The sequence below is a fragment of the Apodemus sylvaticus genome, chromosome 19 (assembly GCF_947179515.1).
Source record: "Apodemus sylvaticus chromosome 19, mApoSyl1.1, whole genome shotgun sequence".
NCBI classification, from domain to species: domain Eukaryota; kingdom Metazoa; phylum Chordata; class Mammalia; order Rodentia; family Muridae; genus Apodemus; species Apodemus sylvaticus.
The window spans coordinates 48,533,692-48,550,776 of record NC_067490.1 but is presented as its reverse complement, the minus strand read 5'-3'; the positions used below and the strand labels follow the sequence as shown (position 1 = coordinate 48,550,776).

Here is a 17,085-nt window from a genome sequence, read left to right as displayed (position 1 = left end):
ACTTTCACACAGCTGTTCACTGTATTGTACATTGTATGTGACATTGTTACATAAGGATACTTTCACACAGCTGTTCACTGTATTGTACATTGTATGTGACATTGTTACATAAGGACACTTTCACACAGCTGTTCACTGTATTGTACATTGTATGTGACATTGTTACATAAGGACACTTTCACACAGCTGTTCACTGTATTGTACATTGTATGTGACATTGTTACATAAGGACACTTTCACACAGCTGTTCACTGTATTGTACATTGTATGTGACATTGTTACATAAGGATACTTTCACACAGCTGTTCACTGTATTGTACATTGTATGTGACATTGTTACATAAGGACACTTTCACACAGCTGTTCACTGTATTGTACATTGTATGTGACATTGTTACATAAGGATACTTTCACACAGCTGTTCACTGTATTGTACATTGTATGTGACATTGTTACATAAGGACACTTACACACAGCTGTTCACTGTATTGTACATTGTATGTGACATTGTTACATAAGGATACTTTCACACAGCTGTTCACTGTATATGTACATTGTATGTGACATTGTTACATAAGGACACTTTCACACAGCTGTTCACTGTATTGTACATTGTATGTGACATTGTTACATAAGGACACTTTCACACAGCTGTTCACTGTATTGTGCATTGTATGTGACATTGTTACATAAGGACACTTTCACACAGCTGTTCACTGTATTGTGCATTGTATGTGACATTGTTACATAAGGACACTTTCACACAACTGTTCACTGTATTGTGCATTGTATGTGACATTGTTACATAAGGACACTTTCACACAGCTGTTCACTGTATTGTGCATTGTATGTGACATTGTTACATAAGGACACTTACACAACTGTTCACTGTATATGTACATTGTATGTGACATTGTTACATAAGGACACTTTCACACAGCTGTTCACTGTATTGTGCATTGTATGTGACATTGTTACATAAGGACACTTTCACACAGCTGTTCACTGTATTGTACATTGTATGTGACATTGTTACATAAGGACACTTTCACACAGCTGTTCACTGTATTGTACATTGTATGTGACATTGTTACATAAGGACACTTTCACACAGCTGTTCACTGTATTGTGCATTGTATGTGACATTGTTACATAAGGACACTTTCACACAGCTGTTCACTGTATTGTACATTGTATGTGACATTGTTACATAAGGACACTTACACAACTGTTCACTGTATATGTACATTGTATGTGACATTGTTACATAAGGACACTTTCACACAGCTGTTCACTGTATTGTGCATTGTATGTGACATTGTTACATAAGGACACTTTCACACAGCTGTTCACTGTATTGTGCATTGTATGTGACATTGTTACATGAGGACACTTTCACACAGCTGTTCACTGTATTGTGCATTGTATGTGACATTGTTACATAAGGACACTTTCACACAGCTGTTCACTGTATTGTGCATTGTATGTGACATTGTTACATAAGGACACTTACACAACTGTTCACTGTATATGTACATTGTATGTGACATTGTTACATAAGGACACTTACACAACTGTTCACTGTATTGTACATTGTATGTGACATTGTTACATAAGGACACTTACACAACTGTTCACTGTATTGTACATTGTATGTGACATTGTTACATAAGGATACTTTCACACAGCTGTTCACTGTATTGTGCATTGTATGTGACATTGTTACATAAGGATACTTTCACACACTGTTAGTTCACTGTCTATGTACATTGTTTATGACATTGTTACATAAAGACACTTTCACACAGCTATATACTGTATGCTCATATTTTTCCCATATAGTCCTCCTCTCTCCCACTGATCTTTTAGACATGTTCACGTCTGCTTCTGTTGTCATATATTCATATATGATTCTATGAATTTATATAAAATACAGAAACTACTAATGAGAGAGAACAGAAGATAGTAGTCTTTCTGAGCCTTCCTTAATTCACTTAATATGATTATGATTTTTAATTCATCCATTTTCCTTCTTTCTCGTGTCTGAAATTCCATCGTGTATATATAATATATTTTCTTTATCTGTGGCTTTTGTTACTGAACACTTGAACTGCTCTATAATCTAGGTATTATAGTTGTAGCTATCATATTTTAAAATATTCATCTTATGAAATAAATATCACTGTACTGTGTCAAAAATTTTACATTCTTTTATTGCAACTATAAAATTTCATAAACAAATATATATAGTGGCTTTGTTTCTTCATGTAAATTTCCATCAGCTAAACCCATAAGATGATTGAAGGAAAAGAAGTCATGCTTATCCCTGGAGAATGGTCCTCATTAAAAGCCGTTTTTCCTTTGACTTGGGAATACATACAAACCAGTACTTTAGCCTATGTAATCTAACCCTAATCATTGGCAACTATTAAGAGGTTTTGGACTTATGTAAACAGACTGACAGCACCCAGGAGAGAGTCTAAAGGCATAATTCTTTAAGGATTTATTTATAAACACATATGTATAAAGCACATATATACATGTGCTTGCATGTATATATGTATGCGCATCATAGGGCCTGCAGAGGTCATAAAAGGGTGACAGAGTCACTGTAACTGTAGTTATAGGTGTTTATGAGCCACTTGGTGTGGGTGCTAGTACTAGGTCCTCTGCAAGACCAGCAGGTGCACTTACCTGCTAAGCCTTTGTTGCAGTCCTGAGACCCACCTCTTTAAGAGATTAGTGATCAAAGAAAAGCTTACAGGGATGTTTAGCTTCATCAAGCATGACCCGTGTATACCTTCCTGGCATAAAGCACCCCTGCAAGATCAAGAAACGGAAGTCCTAAAGGCAAGGGAAACGTTCATGACTTCACCGTCAGCTCTTAATTTCCAAGATGAGACCCACATAGAAGGAAAAATACCTCATTTAACAGAAGTTATTTGAACATTATAGCAATTGAACTTGCTCAATTTTCACCTGCCTACATGGTGGGCAATTTTAGAATGCTCATTCTTGGCAAAGGATAATGTGTAGTCATTCACCAGAGAACCAATTTGACCAGGGAAGTAGGACGGCTTATTTCCTTCTCATCTCTGCCATGTCATTTTCCTCAGCAGTGACTGGGCTGCAGTGAAAGACCGAGCTCACTGAGCGGTAGAAGTGTCCTTGATGCCTTAAGCTAAATGGTCTCAATCCTTTTTCCTCAGTTTAGTTCTTACGTGTACTGAGGCAGGTGTGTGCCAGTGTGAGTGCAGGTGACAGCAGGGCTCAGAAGATCCTGGACCCTTAGAGCTGCAGTTAACAGGCAGTTGAGAGCTACCACATTTGGATGCTTGGAACAAAACCAAGGGATTCTGGAAGAATAGGAGCTATACTCTTAGCCTCTGGTCCATCTCTCTAGCCCAGGTTTTTAACTCTTTCTGATTCCTGTAAGACAGAATATGGTTTGGCACAAGTTTCTTTGGTCTCCTGTACATAAATTGTTCCCACGGGCACATTTCAGATAAACCGTTCTCCAAGGCTAATAAATATATAAGCTTATATAAAATAAACTTAGACTATCCTTAAAAATTCAGTAATATAGTTCTAATTCAGTAAAGTGTGACAGTATAGAAAGGAGTATTTTAATCCTGTCTTCATAAAAACTCAGACCCCAGCAACATTATTTGTATCAAAGGTAACTCTATCATGTATCACCAGAGTTCTATATAACACAGCAGATATACTATTGGCTAAACCCAGAATAACATCTTTAATTTTCCTGCTATGGACGTTGACTTTCAGAGAAGCAGCACCATCTGTGTGACTTATCTAGCTGCACAGTTAATGAAGTATATTACCAAAAATTGACTTGTGATTTCTTTGTCCCTCTTCCTCTAAAATTTCTGCCTTCCGTTTTAACAAAGGTTTTGTGTGTGTGTGTGTGTGTGTGTGTGTGTGAGAGAGAGAGAGAGAGAGAGAGAGAGAGAGAGAGAGAGAGAGCGAGAGAGAGAGAGAGAGAGCTAATGCTTTTGAAATCCATGTTTTATATATCTAATGTATTTAGGGTATTATGTTATTTAAGTTCTTTCATACATTGTTTAATGTTTATATCTACTTGGGAGATTAAAATTATTCCTTTATCAAGTAGTGATAAGACTTTAAAATTTCTTGTGCTCTAGTCTAGTATTTTATTTATTTATTATGTAAACTTTCTTGAAATCAGTTCTCACTATATGCCCTGGCTAATCTGGAACTCACTATTTGGACCAGAGTGGCCTAGAATTCCTGCCTCTGCCTCCCAAATCCCAAGATCACAGGTGTGTACCCTCATGACTAGCATCTAGTCCAGTGTTTAATATTAAACAAATTTCATTTTTTAGGGGATAAAATTTTGGTACAATCACACCAAAGCTGAAAAGAAATCAAGAATAGTAATTGTATGAGTTGACACAGTTCTGGTAGAACTGTGTTCCTTTCAGCCTTGCCACATCTCTAACCCTAGAGATGGTCCTCTCATGGTCCCATGAGAGGCACTTTTGTATTTCCAGCCACACTACTAATAAATAAGTGAGCAAATATTACCATTAGCTATACATTCCTCTCAGATTCATCTGTCCAAGCAGCTGTCTCCTATTTTAATCATCCTAAGGTAAGTTAAATATATGTTCTTTCTGTATATAAAATACTGTATTCCTAAAGATGTGTGGCCAAATAGTGAAACAAAAGCTAAAAGCTTTCATCTAGAATGCCAGTTTGCAATTGTGCCACTGCTACTGCAGAAGGGTATTTGGATATGTAAGTGCATGAACGGGAGTCACTTCTGACCTAGACACTCCCTCCTCATTGTCTGGGACTGGCCGAGGGGCCACTGGGAGTGGGATTCCGCCCTGTTTCTGACAAGCTGCTTTTACTCCCAAGAAATTGGAAATTGTTATCTGCCTTTGAATACATCTTTCCCTTAAAAAAAATCAACCTTTTTCATTAGCCAGAACAGATCACCTGTCTGGGATATTGCTTGTCACCCAAAAGAGAGATAATATTTACTTAAAATAAGACCTAGAATTCATTATTTTGCTCTTTGTGTTTTGATACAAATTAAGTCTCTAAACCAATGGTTATTGTTTCATGCAGTGGCTGCAGAGTCTGCCAAGTATTTTTAGATGTAATGAAACAAATCTTAAAATACCTGGTGTATGACCATCCCTGAATGAATTGTGCTGGCCTGCAGAAGGCTCCCGTGGGCCCCGCCCCTCCCCGCAGCCTCTGGTGATTTCTCTCCCCTCTGCGGTCTCTTCTGTAAACCCACGGCAGTTCTTTCTTTCCATTGTGCTTCTCAATGGCCGCACTGCAGCTTGCCTTTTATCCATCCTCGTTTTCCATTTTGTTGTTTTTCTAAGATGACAGAGCTTGTAAGAAGAGCTCTCAGTGTATTTTTAGTTGGTTTCCAAGGCCCTTGGGCACATTTTCAGTTGCTGTTACAAGCCAGACCACTGCATTAGTCAGAGCAAAAAGCTAATAAACTCGAAGGAGTTTAAAAAATAAAAAATACATCAAATAAGGTGACCACATGAACATGTAAATTTTATTATCTAGCCCATCACCACCACCACACCTGTCACTGGGAGTCTAAAACAAAGTTTTGCACATAGTGTATATTTTGAGTACTTTTTTTTTGTAGGACAATGATTGAATGGGTATTCTAAACAGTTGACCCCACTAATCAGTAAGAGGTAGAGATAATTCCTCAGTAGAACCAACTAATAAAATAGATCAGTAGAGTAGTTGGTAAGTAAAGAGGCTCCCCTCTGAACCCCCTACAAAGCCCACCTTAGTTTAAATAGTCTGAAACAGAGGTTAAAAGATAGAGAAATCATTTCCACTGCTGCACGTTTTGGTTTCAAATTTCATTTTGTGTCCATACCACCCAAAAACTGGGGGAAAAAAGCCCATCCAAACACCTGCCTTTTATTGGGCACTAATACTCACTGATTGGTAATGATATTGTTGGAATTTCACTTTCATATATAATATTGCTGAGAATCTAATCTGAGTGACCTAAGAGGAGAGAGAATAGGCTATTGTTACTTAAGGATATTGTTTTAGGGAGCATACAGTTTAAATAGTAAAAGAAAGTCATTTTTATAAACAGCCTGGAAAGTAAACTTTCTAATAAAAATCACCCACATTTGCAAGACTGTTTCTAAGCTACAGTGATCTGAGCGAGCAAGGCCCTCCACAGGCTCAGGCTCAGGGTGTGCACACTTGGCCCTCAGTTGGTGGCACCTTTTGAGAACGTAAGGAATCTTTGAGAGATACAACCTTGCTAGAGGAAGAGCGTTACAAGCAGATGGAGAGGGTCCTCTGAGAGCTCGTAGCCTTATCTAACTTCAGTTCGTTTTCTCTGCCTTGCTGTTGTGGAGAGAATTGTGGTCTTCCGCTTCCCGACAAGCTCCACGCTGCCAGGCTCCCTCACCACTGTGGACTCTCCCTCTGGAGCCATGACCCCACGCGAATTTTCCCTCCCACAAGTCATTGTGGTCAAAGTATTGTATCACAGCAACAAGAGTCGACTAATACATATGCCTAAGAAATGTATATGTGTGCATTTCAAGGTTATTTTAAATTTGAGCAACTAAGTATAGCAAGTTAATTACTGTAGGACATCTTAATAAGGTCAGTAAATTTTAATTTGTAATCATAAAGTTCAGGGGAAGTAGCAGTTGATAGAGGAGTGGCAGTCCTCTCATCCATTTTGATGACACAAATCCACACGGTTTGAATCTGTTACTGACTGGTGCACTCGTAATTGCGTTATGGTCTCAACAGAAAAACCAGTTCTGAAGTTAAACTCAGGAGGTGTATATAGTGTTTTTCTTCTGTGGTAGTGAGAAGTTGAAATCTTTTCAACTACAGCCACTAGGAACAAGGTACAGTATCCCTAACACAGTAATTATTGCATGTGTGTGTGTGTGTGTGGTGTGTGTGTGTGTGTGTGTGTGTGTGTGTGTAGAAACTCTAACTGCTAGAAAGCTTTGAATTACGAAATATGGTGCCTGCATGATCAAAGGTTTTGACTTGATGGGTCTGTACATAGATAGATGATAGTGTTTTAAAAAGAGTTTCCAGGATTTTAGGACTACTGTTGTACAGTCGTCCTGTCACCACTGGGAATAATAGTGAAAGTCAAATTATAGAGTAGAAATAAATTTCTATAATTATAATTATTTTCTTTTTCATGACATAAACAGCATATTGATTCTTTGGTTATTTTAAAAGGGAAGTATAGCATCTTATAGAGGACTGAAACACTGCCTCACCAACTCTGCCTTGGCAGATCCTGACACTGTTTCTTAACCATTTACCCTTCAGCATCTTGCCATTTACTTAAATGCTTTCTTTTTGGTTTTTTGTTTGTTTGTTTGTTTTTGGTTTTTTGGGGGTTTTTTTTTTTTTTGGTTTTCCAAGACAGGGTTTCTCTGTGTAGCTCTGGCTGTCCTGGAACTCACTCTGTAGACCAGGCTGGCCTCTAACTCAGAAATCCACCTGCCTCTACCTCCCAAGTGCTGGGATTAAAGGCGTGTGCCACCACCGCCCACCACCATTCACTTAAAGATACATAAAGTTATTTAATCATGTACAATATGTATAAAGCATAATGGTGAGTACATTTTATTGTTTGTATTTAATTTTAATGAATAATTTGTCTTGGATATTTCTCCATATCAATGTATATAGATAGATGTACCTCTGTATTTAAATATTTATCTCCTGTATACCTATTAATATCTGATAAATATTTCTTGGTACACGTGGGCCTTTTCAGTTTAATATATTTTATATACAGTTTACTAGTAAAGATACTCTAGCCAGACCACCTGGTTTTCCTGAAAGCATTTGTTCTTATTGTTTACTTTTCTAACTTTGTATGGACAAAGCTTTAGTTCGAGTATTCACACCGACAATATTTGTGCTTCTCACCGTGGCGAATGTGGGGCTAATTCCTAAAGTTGCTAGCTCAGGGTATATGTATTAATTTGCTATTAAATTGTTCTTCAAGAAAGACAATCCCAGTTGATATGACTCCAGTCCGCAGAACGTAATCGTGGTTCCTTTGGGCATTGCACCATGCTGTCTGTCAGTCTTCTGTCTTTGGCCAGACTCGCTGAGTCAGTCTGACAGCGCCCAGGATAGCACATCACCCTAGAGCTTTGGCTTACAATCTGCTTTTAACCCACAAGACAGGATTTCCTTGTGTAGCCCTTGCTAGTCTGAAACTCACTTCCTAGATCAGCCTGCTCTCAAGCTCACAGAGATACACCTGCCTCTGTCTCTCAAGTGCTGAGATTAAAGGTGTGTATACACATAAGTAAAAACATGTTTTGGAAGATGTTCTTTTAGTTAATGTGTCTGCATTGGTCTGTGCAAGTGAGTCCAGCTGCTCCAAGCGGCATCAAGTGCCCCGCCCTCCTGGAGTGAGATTTTCAGGACGGTCTGAGCCCTCAGCACGGATATGGGGGCTTGACTGGGATCCAGTGACCCATCTCCTCAGCCTTACAAATCAACCTTTTCTAAAAAAGAAAACACGATTTCCTTATTAATTTATTTTGATGAAAACAAATTTCCTAAGAGTAGTAGTTACATCTGAATTCCAATTTTTGAATCAAAGTTTTAATTTTAAAACAGAATCATCAGAAATTTGCGTATGCTTTTAACACACATATATATACATGTATACACATATACAATTGCTTATTTCATAATGCGATGAAATAAATAATTGAAAAGGCTTAAGAGATTTATGAGTTTTTTGTTTATTTTTACCATCTTAGGTCTTCTCTTAATCTGCTGATAAAATTCTTTCAATTAGAAATTTTAATCTTAATTTAGTAGTCTTAAAAAGTTGGCTTTGTATTGACTGTTATTTATCTTCTATCTTTAACATCTTCTAAACTATAACAAATAATACTTACAGAATGTATGGTAGCTCACTGGGATCAAAGTATCAATCAGTGATTCCACTAAGCGCTTAGTAACATTCTAAAATGTGGTCATTTTTAGTAATCTTTATGCTTAATGCGGAAGAAATTCTCCTTGCTGCCACTGGCTCACCATTTGTGAATATACTGACATCGGAGATTTGTTTGGTTTAATTTTTTAAAAACCCTGGTAAGATCCATCCCAAGGCCTGCATGCCAGGCAAACAGAACATTTTAATTTTTAGGCAAAGCTGTTGGAATTTATAGCAAAGTATGACTGTAGTTTCCTAGTGTAGTCCTTTGATCATGACACACTCTGTTCCAGTATTTGTTAGGTATGTAGCTCTGTATGATACGTTTAGTATTTAGTATTTTGATACCCACATTGTAATATAAACTCCATTCAAATTAACAAAATCAAACTAACTTGGAGAAGTGTGCAGTATGAACAAAGGGGCCCCAGAGGCACATAGATCACCTTTGTGGCTGTGCTATCACCTCGTAGCATGTTGGTGTCAGTCCAATGGGACGGAAGGGTTTCACAATGAGCTGGGATCTGCATTCTTAGTAAGAGCAATTGATGTTGAATGATTAAATAGAGGAGGAGAATAAATAATGCTGTTTGTACAGCGAGTGCTGATCTTCTAACACAGCGTTAACACAATGTTAACATTATGTGAAAAGTCACACAAGTAAATATACACTTTGAAGTGCAGGGAAACTAAAACTGTTACTTGTCTTTAAAATCACTTTTACAATCAGACACAAAACATGATGCTCTAAGACTCCATCTGTAAACACGGAATTCTGACGTGCAGGCCCTTGTTCAGTAAGCAGAGAGGTTCTCTGAACTGGGTTAGGCACTGTGTATACCACAATGGCTGGAGCTGGTGTGCTGTGGGAAACAGTGCTTACTAGTCCTCACCTATTTGCTGCCTTTGAAAATGAGCTCCTGGCTGTACGCTGGCCTAGGATGTGAGTGCAATGCAAAATAAGATGTATTATGAGTGTGCTAAAGGCAAATTCAATTTAAGAATTTTACTGCTCATTATAGATGAGAACTATAAGTAATGTAAGTAATGTGGTCATATTCATAGATGGCATTTTCCAGTATGTTTTCGAGGGTCTGAATTTCAAGCATTGGTTGGCACTACTCTGAGGTACTTGTGTCTGAATTGCAGTTCTTGTTAACTCACTACAGTATGTGTTTAAGCAGCAAATATTTGGGACACTGTATTTCTGGGCTTTTCTCTTTACTTTTGAAAATATGATGCAGTCTACGAAGATAAATAAATACCCATTGGTTATTACAAAAAGAAGCCCATCCTGCGAGTTCTGTAAAATAATACTGACAAATAGAGAAGCCAATGATGGTTAACCTTAATTTCTGCTAGAAGAGAACCTTCACTCTTTATAACTGACTCTAGAAAATACTGAGTATCCTGCATGCACTAATTGTTAAGTTACTAGGAACTGGTAGTTTATCTTTGAAATGTAAAATCATGTAAGTTTTTAAGTTTGGTGTTCTCAAACATACAAATATAATCAGTCATAATTTTTGACATTACATGGTCTTAAACAAATTTTTTACATCTATCACATTTTTTCTTTATTTTTTTTAAAAAGCACTGCTTTATAATTAGAATTGTAGAATCATAAGTGTACTGGAAAGGGATTTAAAATTTAAAGCCTTAAGACAGTTGATTTGGAAACAAATTACTATGTAAATGCTATCTTTAAAATTCAGAACAAAACTTTTTAAAATATGAATGCTTCTTAATGGCTCCATTTTAAAACTGTTTTGAAAAATGAAAATAGCAATTGTATATTTCTTTGCTCGGTTTTTAGAAGTTAGATTTTCTAGCATCTAGTATAGAACTGGTCCTGTCCCCAGTGTGCTTTCAGATTTCAGTTCCAAATAAGAATGGCGTTTATGCTCACTTCAGGCTAGGAAAACTGACTTTAATGGAAAGGTTGTTTCTATAGAAAGAAAAGTCAACTTTTCTAGTCAGCAAACTAACATCAGACCAAATAGATTGAGCCTCTGACCTCAGGGGTGGGGGCTCCTTAGTCCCGGGAGGGGCTCCTTCTCCTCAGTGCTCTGGTGTACACATTCTATGTCTCGCTTCACCCCCCCCCCCAATCTCCTTCCTTCTCCTCCTCCTCCTCCTCCTCCTGCTCTTGCTCCTCCTCCTCCTAAGTAGATTAGGTATCAAATTTTCTTGTAAATTTTATACAAAGGCAAAAATTATTTCACTTCTATTAGATACTAAAGTCTGTAACTCATAAAACCCAATTCAGTTTGTAATTTTTCTAAATGCTGAATAAGTTAGTTCCTAGCGTGGCAAAGATTTTATTCTTTAATTTCTTATAGGTCAGTCATTATGCCCCTTTTGGTCCGCCCTCAAACACTTCCTCATCCCATTCCTCCTCCTTGTCTCCAGGAGGATATCCTCACCTCACCCCAACCCACCAGGCCTCCCCATTCCTGGGGCCTCAAGTCTCTCGAGGGTTAGGTGTGTCTTCTCTCACTGAGACCAGACCAGGCAGTCCTCTGCTGTATGTGTTGGGGGCCTCATATCAGCTGGTATATGTGTGGTGTATGAGCAGGTGGCTCAGTGTCAGATCTCGGGGGTCCAGGTTAGTTGAGAATGCTGGTCTTCTTACAGGGTTGCCCTCCTCGGCCTCTTCCAGCCTTTCCCTACTTCAACAACAGGGGTCCCCTACTTCAGACCATTGGTCGGGCCTCAGTCAGCTGCTTGCTGTGACTCTCAGAGGACAGCCATGCTCGGCTCCTGTCTGTGAGCACTCCACAGCCTCAGTAGTGTCAGGCCTTGGCCTCCCCTGAGCTGGATCCCACTTTGGGCCTGTCACTGGACCTCTTTCCCTCAGGCTCTTCCACCTTTGAGTTCTGAGAGTCTTTCGCCTCCCAGGTCTCTGGTACATTCTAGAGTCTCCCGACCGCCCTCCTCCCGAGGTCGCCTGTTTCTGTTCTATCTGCTGATCCTCAAGGCTTGTTCTCCCCCACCAATACCTGATCATATTCCCCTTTCCCCTCCCTGACCGGCTCCCACTCCGGTCCCTCCCTCCACTCCGTGTGACATCTTTCTTCTTCCTCATAGTCAACGCCTGCTGGTGGACTTTGGTTTATTGCTGACTGCCATCTAGTGGATTCAGTTCTCCTTTCCTGATAACCTGTTAAATTTGAGCAACTAGTTTCTACATGGAAACATTAATTATCACACTGTGCTTTGTGTATTTTCACTGGCTGTTGTATTTAGCACAACTAATTTATATAAAGTTGCTAGAACATTTTTGTGATGATAATCCTTGAAGCAATCAGTATAAACAATTTAAATAATATATACTTTAAAGAAGTCACATTAAACTGAATTGATCTCATTGATAGTTTTGAACTTTGGTAATTTAAATTTTTATATATGTAAATTATTATTTCAATAATTACTACATTTTCTTTTAAATTAATGATATACGGTACTGACATGCTTTAAGCTTTTCTTTCTTACTTTGCAGATGCTACAACTGTGGTGGGCTCGACCATCACGCTAAAGAATGCGGTCTGCCTCCTCAGCCTAAGAAGTGCCATTGCTGTCAGAGCGTCACGCACATGGTGGCCAACTGCCCGCACAAGCTTGCCTCGCAGCTGCCCGCCAGTTCTCAGGGAAGACGGGAGGCAGAGCCCCAGCCATGCGCCTCCGCGTCACCTAGGGAGGTGGGAGGGGGACATGGCTGCACAGCCCCACTTCCACATGAAGTGAAGTCAGAAATGGCAGAACGGTCAGAACGGTCACCCCAAGAAGTTTCTTCCTCGAAAGCATTCGCATCAATAGGAGAACAAAACAAAAAGGGGCCTTTGATTCAGAAACGGAAAAAGACTTAGTCCTTGTCAGCGTTCTCTTCGCCCGGTTAGGAAGTCTACCTCACGCAAGCACAGGGGAATGGTTCCACAGAGAGCAGCCGGCCGGGGGTCTTAACTACTGCTGAGGAACTGGGAAGTTCTTAATTAGACAAATCACTCTTAAGCAAATTACATTTAAGCAGGGTGTCATGTTTTATAGAATTGAGATACTACAAATAGTATGTGTATAAGTGAGAGGGGAGACCTGAATCTGTATGTATGTGTGAGGATTTCACATACAAGTGCAGGCACATATATATATATATATATATATATATATATATATATATATATATATATATATATATATATATATATATGTGGTTGCCTTGTGTGTGTGCGTGTGTGTGTGTGTGTGTGTGTGTGTGGAGATATAAGAACATACTCTTCCTCAGACAATTGGGCATCTCCAAGCATTGAAAGTCCATGTGAAGCATTTGAGATGGTTTCAGAGTTAACCTTGGAATTTTTCCTAAATACTACTTCTTCTATGTTATGTAAAAAATAACTACGTGACTGTTACCTTTCCTGTGAACCAAAGCATACTTCAGATCTCAGAGCTGCCAGTCAAATGGTACTAAAGGCTTTTGGGATACTTGGTGCCTCCCAAGTCTCTCTTCCTAACTGTGTTGGCGCTGACGGAGGGTCTGCCGTTGCTGTTGCTGATCTTCCCTGTTTGAAGGCAGTGACTTAACTCCAGATGCCTCCGAAGCCATAGGCTTTAATTCTCGGACACGTAACTCCAGAAAGACAATGAATGTGAAGTGAAGTTGCTGTGCTGATATGTCAGTGTCTTTTATTCTCTTTTGATTGTAAATTACATGCCTATTAAGAAAAATGGGAGAGGGGAGTAATGTATATAGTAATATGATCCTTTTCAGTGGTATTTTGATACTAGGTCTTTTACAAATGTTCTGAGGTTTTTAAGGGACCGTGGTGACAGAAGCCTCTTTTGACTAAGTAGCTTTTGAACCATCACTTAGAACAGGAAGGTCTCTTACTTACTGCTGAAGCCTTAGAGAAAAACTTAATGACTTGGGTATATTTTGGTGGCTGTTCTTATTTCCTCTGGAGAGTTCTCAGACTTGTTTCTAAAACAAACAAAAACAGCATAGAAATAAAATAGTGGGGCTTAGAATGAAAATGAAGTTGTCCGATAGATACAGCCTGTGACTGACACTGAAAAGAACAGTGTTTGGTGGCAGGCCGAGTGACTGGCAGCCCTGGAGCAGAGTCACCAAACTGCCCACTGCTCTGAGGCTAGGAATCCTTGTACGGTGCCACTGCTGCTGTGTCACTGTCCTTGAGTGTGGAAGCAGAAATAGCCCACGCGACAGATTCAGGGTGAGCACTCAGGGCTGTCACAAGGATCTTCTCAGAGGGATTCTCAGTTTGCTAACACATTGGCTAGGGACTGATCGTAGTATTGGGCTGTTTTCCATCAGGTTTTGTTTTGTTTTGTTTTTCTAATGGAGTTAGCCTGTTTCTAAATGTGATGAGCAAACTTTTGAAACATCTTCAAGAAGGTACCAAGGAATTGCAGTGAATAATTTTGGCTGTAACTGTATGGGCCTGTTGGTATATGCTCAGATAATCAAACAAGAAAGCATTGTGACTCATAGGAGACACATTCTACGGAGGAGTGCCTTCCTCCTGTGTGTCTTGTCATGGGAGGTGGGTGGTGCTAAGGTTTTATCAAGCCACTAGAAGAAGAGACTGTCTCTGACTAGCTTGCCAGTCCTTTCCAGAGTAGCTGGAATTTCTTGACAGTATTTATGAGAATTCCTACAGTGTTTTACTGAAGTCTCAGTGTGCTGTGACCCAGAGCTTACCTTCTGACGATATTGAATGTGATGTAGTCATAGAGAAGCTCTGCCTTGCCTTACGTGAGGACGTCGAGCTTATTTAAATTATGTAGACAAATCAGAGTGTCATCCAAGTATAGTGAACGAGGTAACAGTTGTACAGGCAAAACCTGATAGGTCACTTTGAACGTTCAAGCCAAAGTTCCTTGACTGTAAAAATGGGAAATAATGGACTTGAAAATTGGATATTCTGTTTACATATAAAAATTCAGAGCTGAGGTCATTTTTAAAAATGAAAGTAGAAAATTCAGAAACACTTGAGCTGTAGACCTTATGGGTACAGTCAACTTCTTTTTCAGCATCTGACCAGGATGACTTACTAAAAGCACATACCAAACCTGTCTTATGGTTAAAAGTTTATTTTTTATATAAAAATATTGTCACTGTTACATGCTCAGGACAAAGAACTTTGCTCAGGGATCATGCCATAGAATGTTTTTACTGTTTTTTTTACAGACTAGTCTATAATCCTGCTTTCTCAGAACCAGCCAAATAAATTAAGTCTTTATGTACATACATGTACTTGTTAGTAACTACCTCTGAGTTTGACATTGATCATAATTTTGAATATCAGATATTGGTCCTTCCTTTTTAAATTTCATGTCAAAGTCTTATAAAGCAGAATTCCATTCCCCCGCAGATGTGAACTCACTGATATGAGCACTTGTTCATTCACACAAGTGAAAATTCTGTTTACAGCAAATGGCTACCTCCCAGCTACCCAGAGCACACCTCGATGCTGCTGCGGCCTGCGGGTTGCTGATAATTCTCTGGTACAGACACTTGTAATCTGTAGCACGTTTCTGAAAAATGCCTGTTTTTCTCATAGACTTCTCATGTTAGGTAGCAAAGTCTCCAAGCATTTCCTTAAAGTTATCATGTATTAAATTTAAGGAAGTATGGCCACTCTTTATTCTAAGCAAAAGAGAACACAGAAACAATCTTGAAAATAGCTCTGTCACCTAGAGGCGAGGGGCAGGAGAGGTAACAAGAGCAAACTTGGTGTTTGTGTTTTGCTGACAAGTGTTGTCAAGATTGCTTCCCCTTCACTGTATCTCCCGCACTGACACAGAGCACACTGCAGCATTCCAAGCCCCAGGCACACAGCTAACTAGCACCAGCTTGCCGTGGGGGAACTTAAAGTGCAGGGCTGCTTTGAGCTGGGGGGGAGGCATGGGGTCTGTGGAGCACCACTTTGCAGGGGTGATGGCCTGTGGCTGGGGCCACCTTCTGGCCTCCCGTTCATATCAACACATGTAATTCCTAAAAAATGATTCACTACCAGCCTTTAGCCTGCGAACTATTCATTCTCTACACAGCAGGTCATAGTGGAGACATTTTTATACTTGCATTTCTAGTCTTTGGATGTATTTTTACAAATGAAAGATTTAGGAAAATTTTTATCTGCTTATAACTTGGAAATTTTAGTGTGCAATCTAAAGAAAAAGATAAAGACATCACGTTATTAGCATCAGTCCGCCTCCCAAATATAGGATGTTTTTATTGCCAATTATTTTTGTATTCTGGCTGAGATTTATTTTGCACCAGTGCAGGCCTAACTTGCCGCTGGTTGTATGTAGTTTGTGAATAGAAGCCCATAAGTGTTAATAGACCTTGTAACATTCACTGTAAGATGAATTATACAGGATGTGGGGAATCTCATTAAGTCTTAAAGTTAATTTAAATTAATTTATCTGTTTTCTCTAAGAAATGTGTATCGTAAACTATATATGTAATTTCCCATTTTGGTATAAGATCTAGGGAAGTGTGTGCAAGTGGAGAGATGTGCTGACTTTGATTTTCTAGATGTCTTAATGAGAGTTATTTGTTTTAGAAAAAAAACAACTTGTTGAAAGCATCCGGTTCTGTCTTACATACTGTCAACAGCCTCTTCAAGATGTGCCTGTGTGATCTGTGACCTACTGTTGGTTTAAAGTGAGCCGGCGACCTGTGACTCATTGCTGACCTCACAGTGGAACAGGACTACAGTGTCATGGTGAGGTCCTGTACTTCGAGAAAGTGTCTGGATATGCAACGCACCTGCAGCTTACCCCTACCATCCCCGCTTGGAAATGATGGCGCCAACTACCTCTTCAGTCACTTCTGGCTATCAACCACAGGCACCTAGCGCCAGGCTAGCTTCAGTTAGCGTGTGTCGTTCCTGTGGTGGTAACAACTTTATCCATATGAAGACCAAAGTGAACTCTGGTTTCTATATGTCTTTAATACAGTGTTGTATCGAGTATTTGGAAATTATGTCATGTAGTATTTAGATTACCTCACTCCATTTTGATTCATGTTGTTTACAAGTGAACATTTTTTAAAGATACCCTTGAACTTG

At 39.2% G+C, this 17,085-nt stretch overlaps 1 protein-coding gene across 3 annotated transcripts in view; it reads left to right on the top strand.

Annotated features, from left to right (window-relative positions):
• Window positions 1–12,861, top strand: part of Lin28b (lin-28 homolog B) — an 86,326-nt gene extending 73,465 nt beyond the window's left edge. For all 3 annotated transcript variants that reach the window (XM_052164481.1, XM_052164482.1, XM_052164480.1), the window contains one exon: window positions 12,495–12,861. In XM_052164481.1, coding sequence (XP_052020441.1) covers window positions 12,495–12,861 — 367 coding nt within the window. The remainder of the gene's footprint in view (window positions 1–12,494) is intronic.
• Window positions 12,862–17,085: the final 4,224 nt, after the last annotated feature.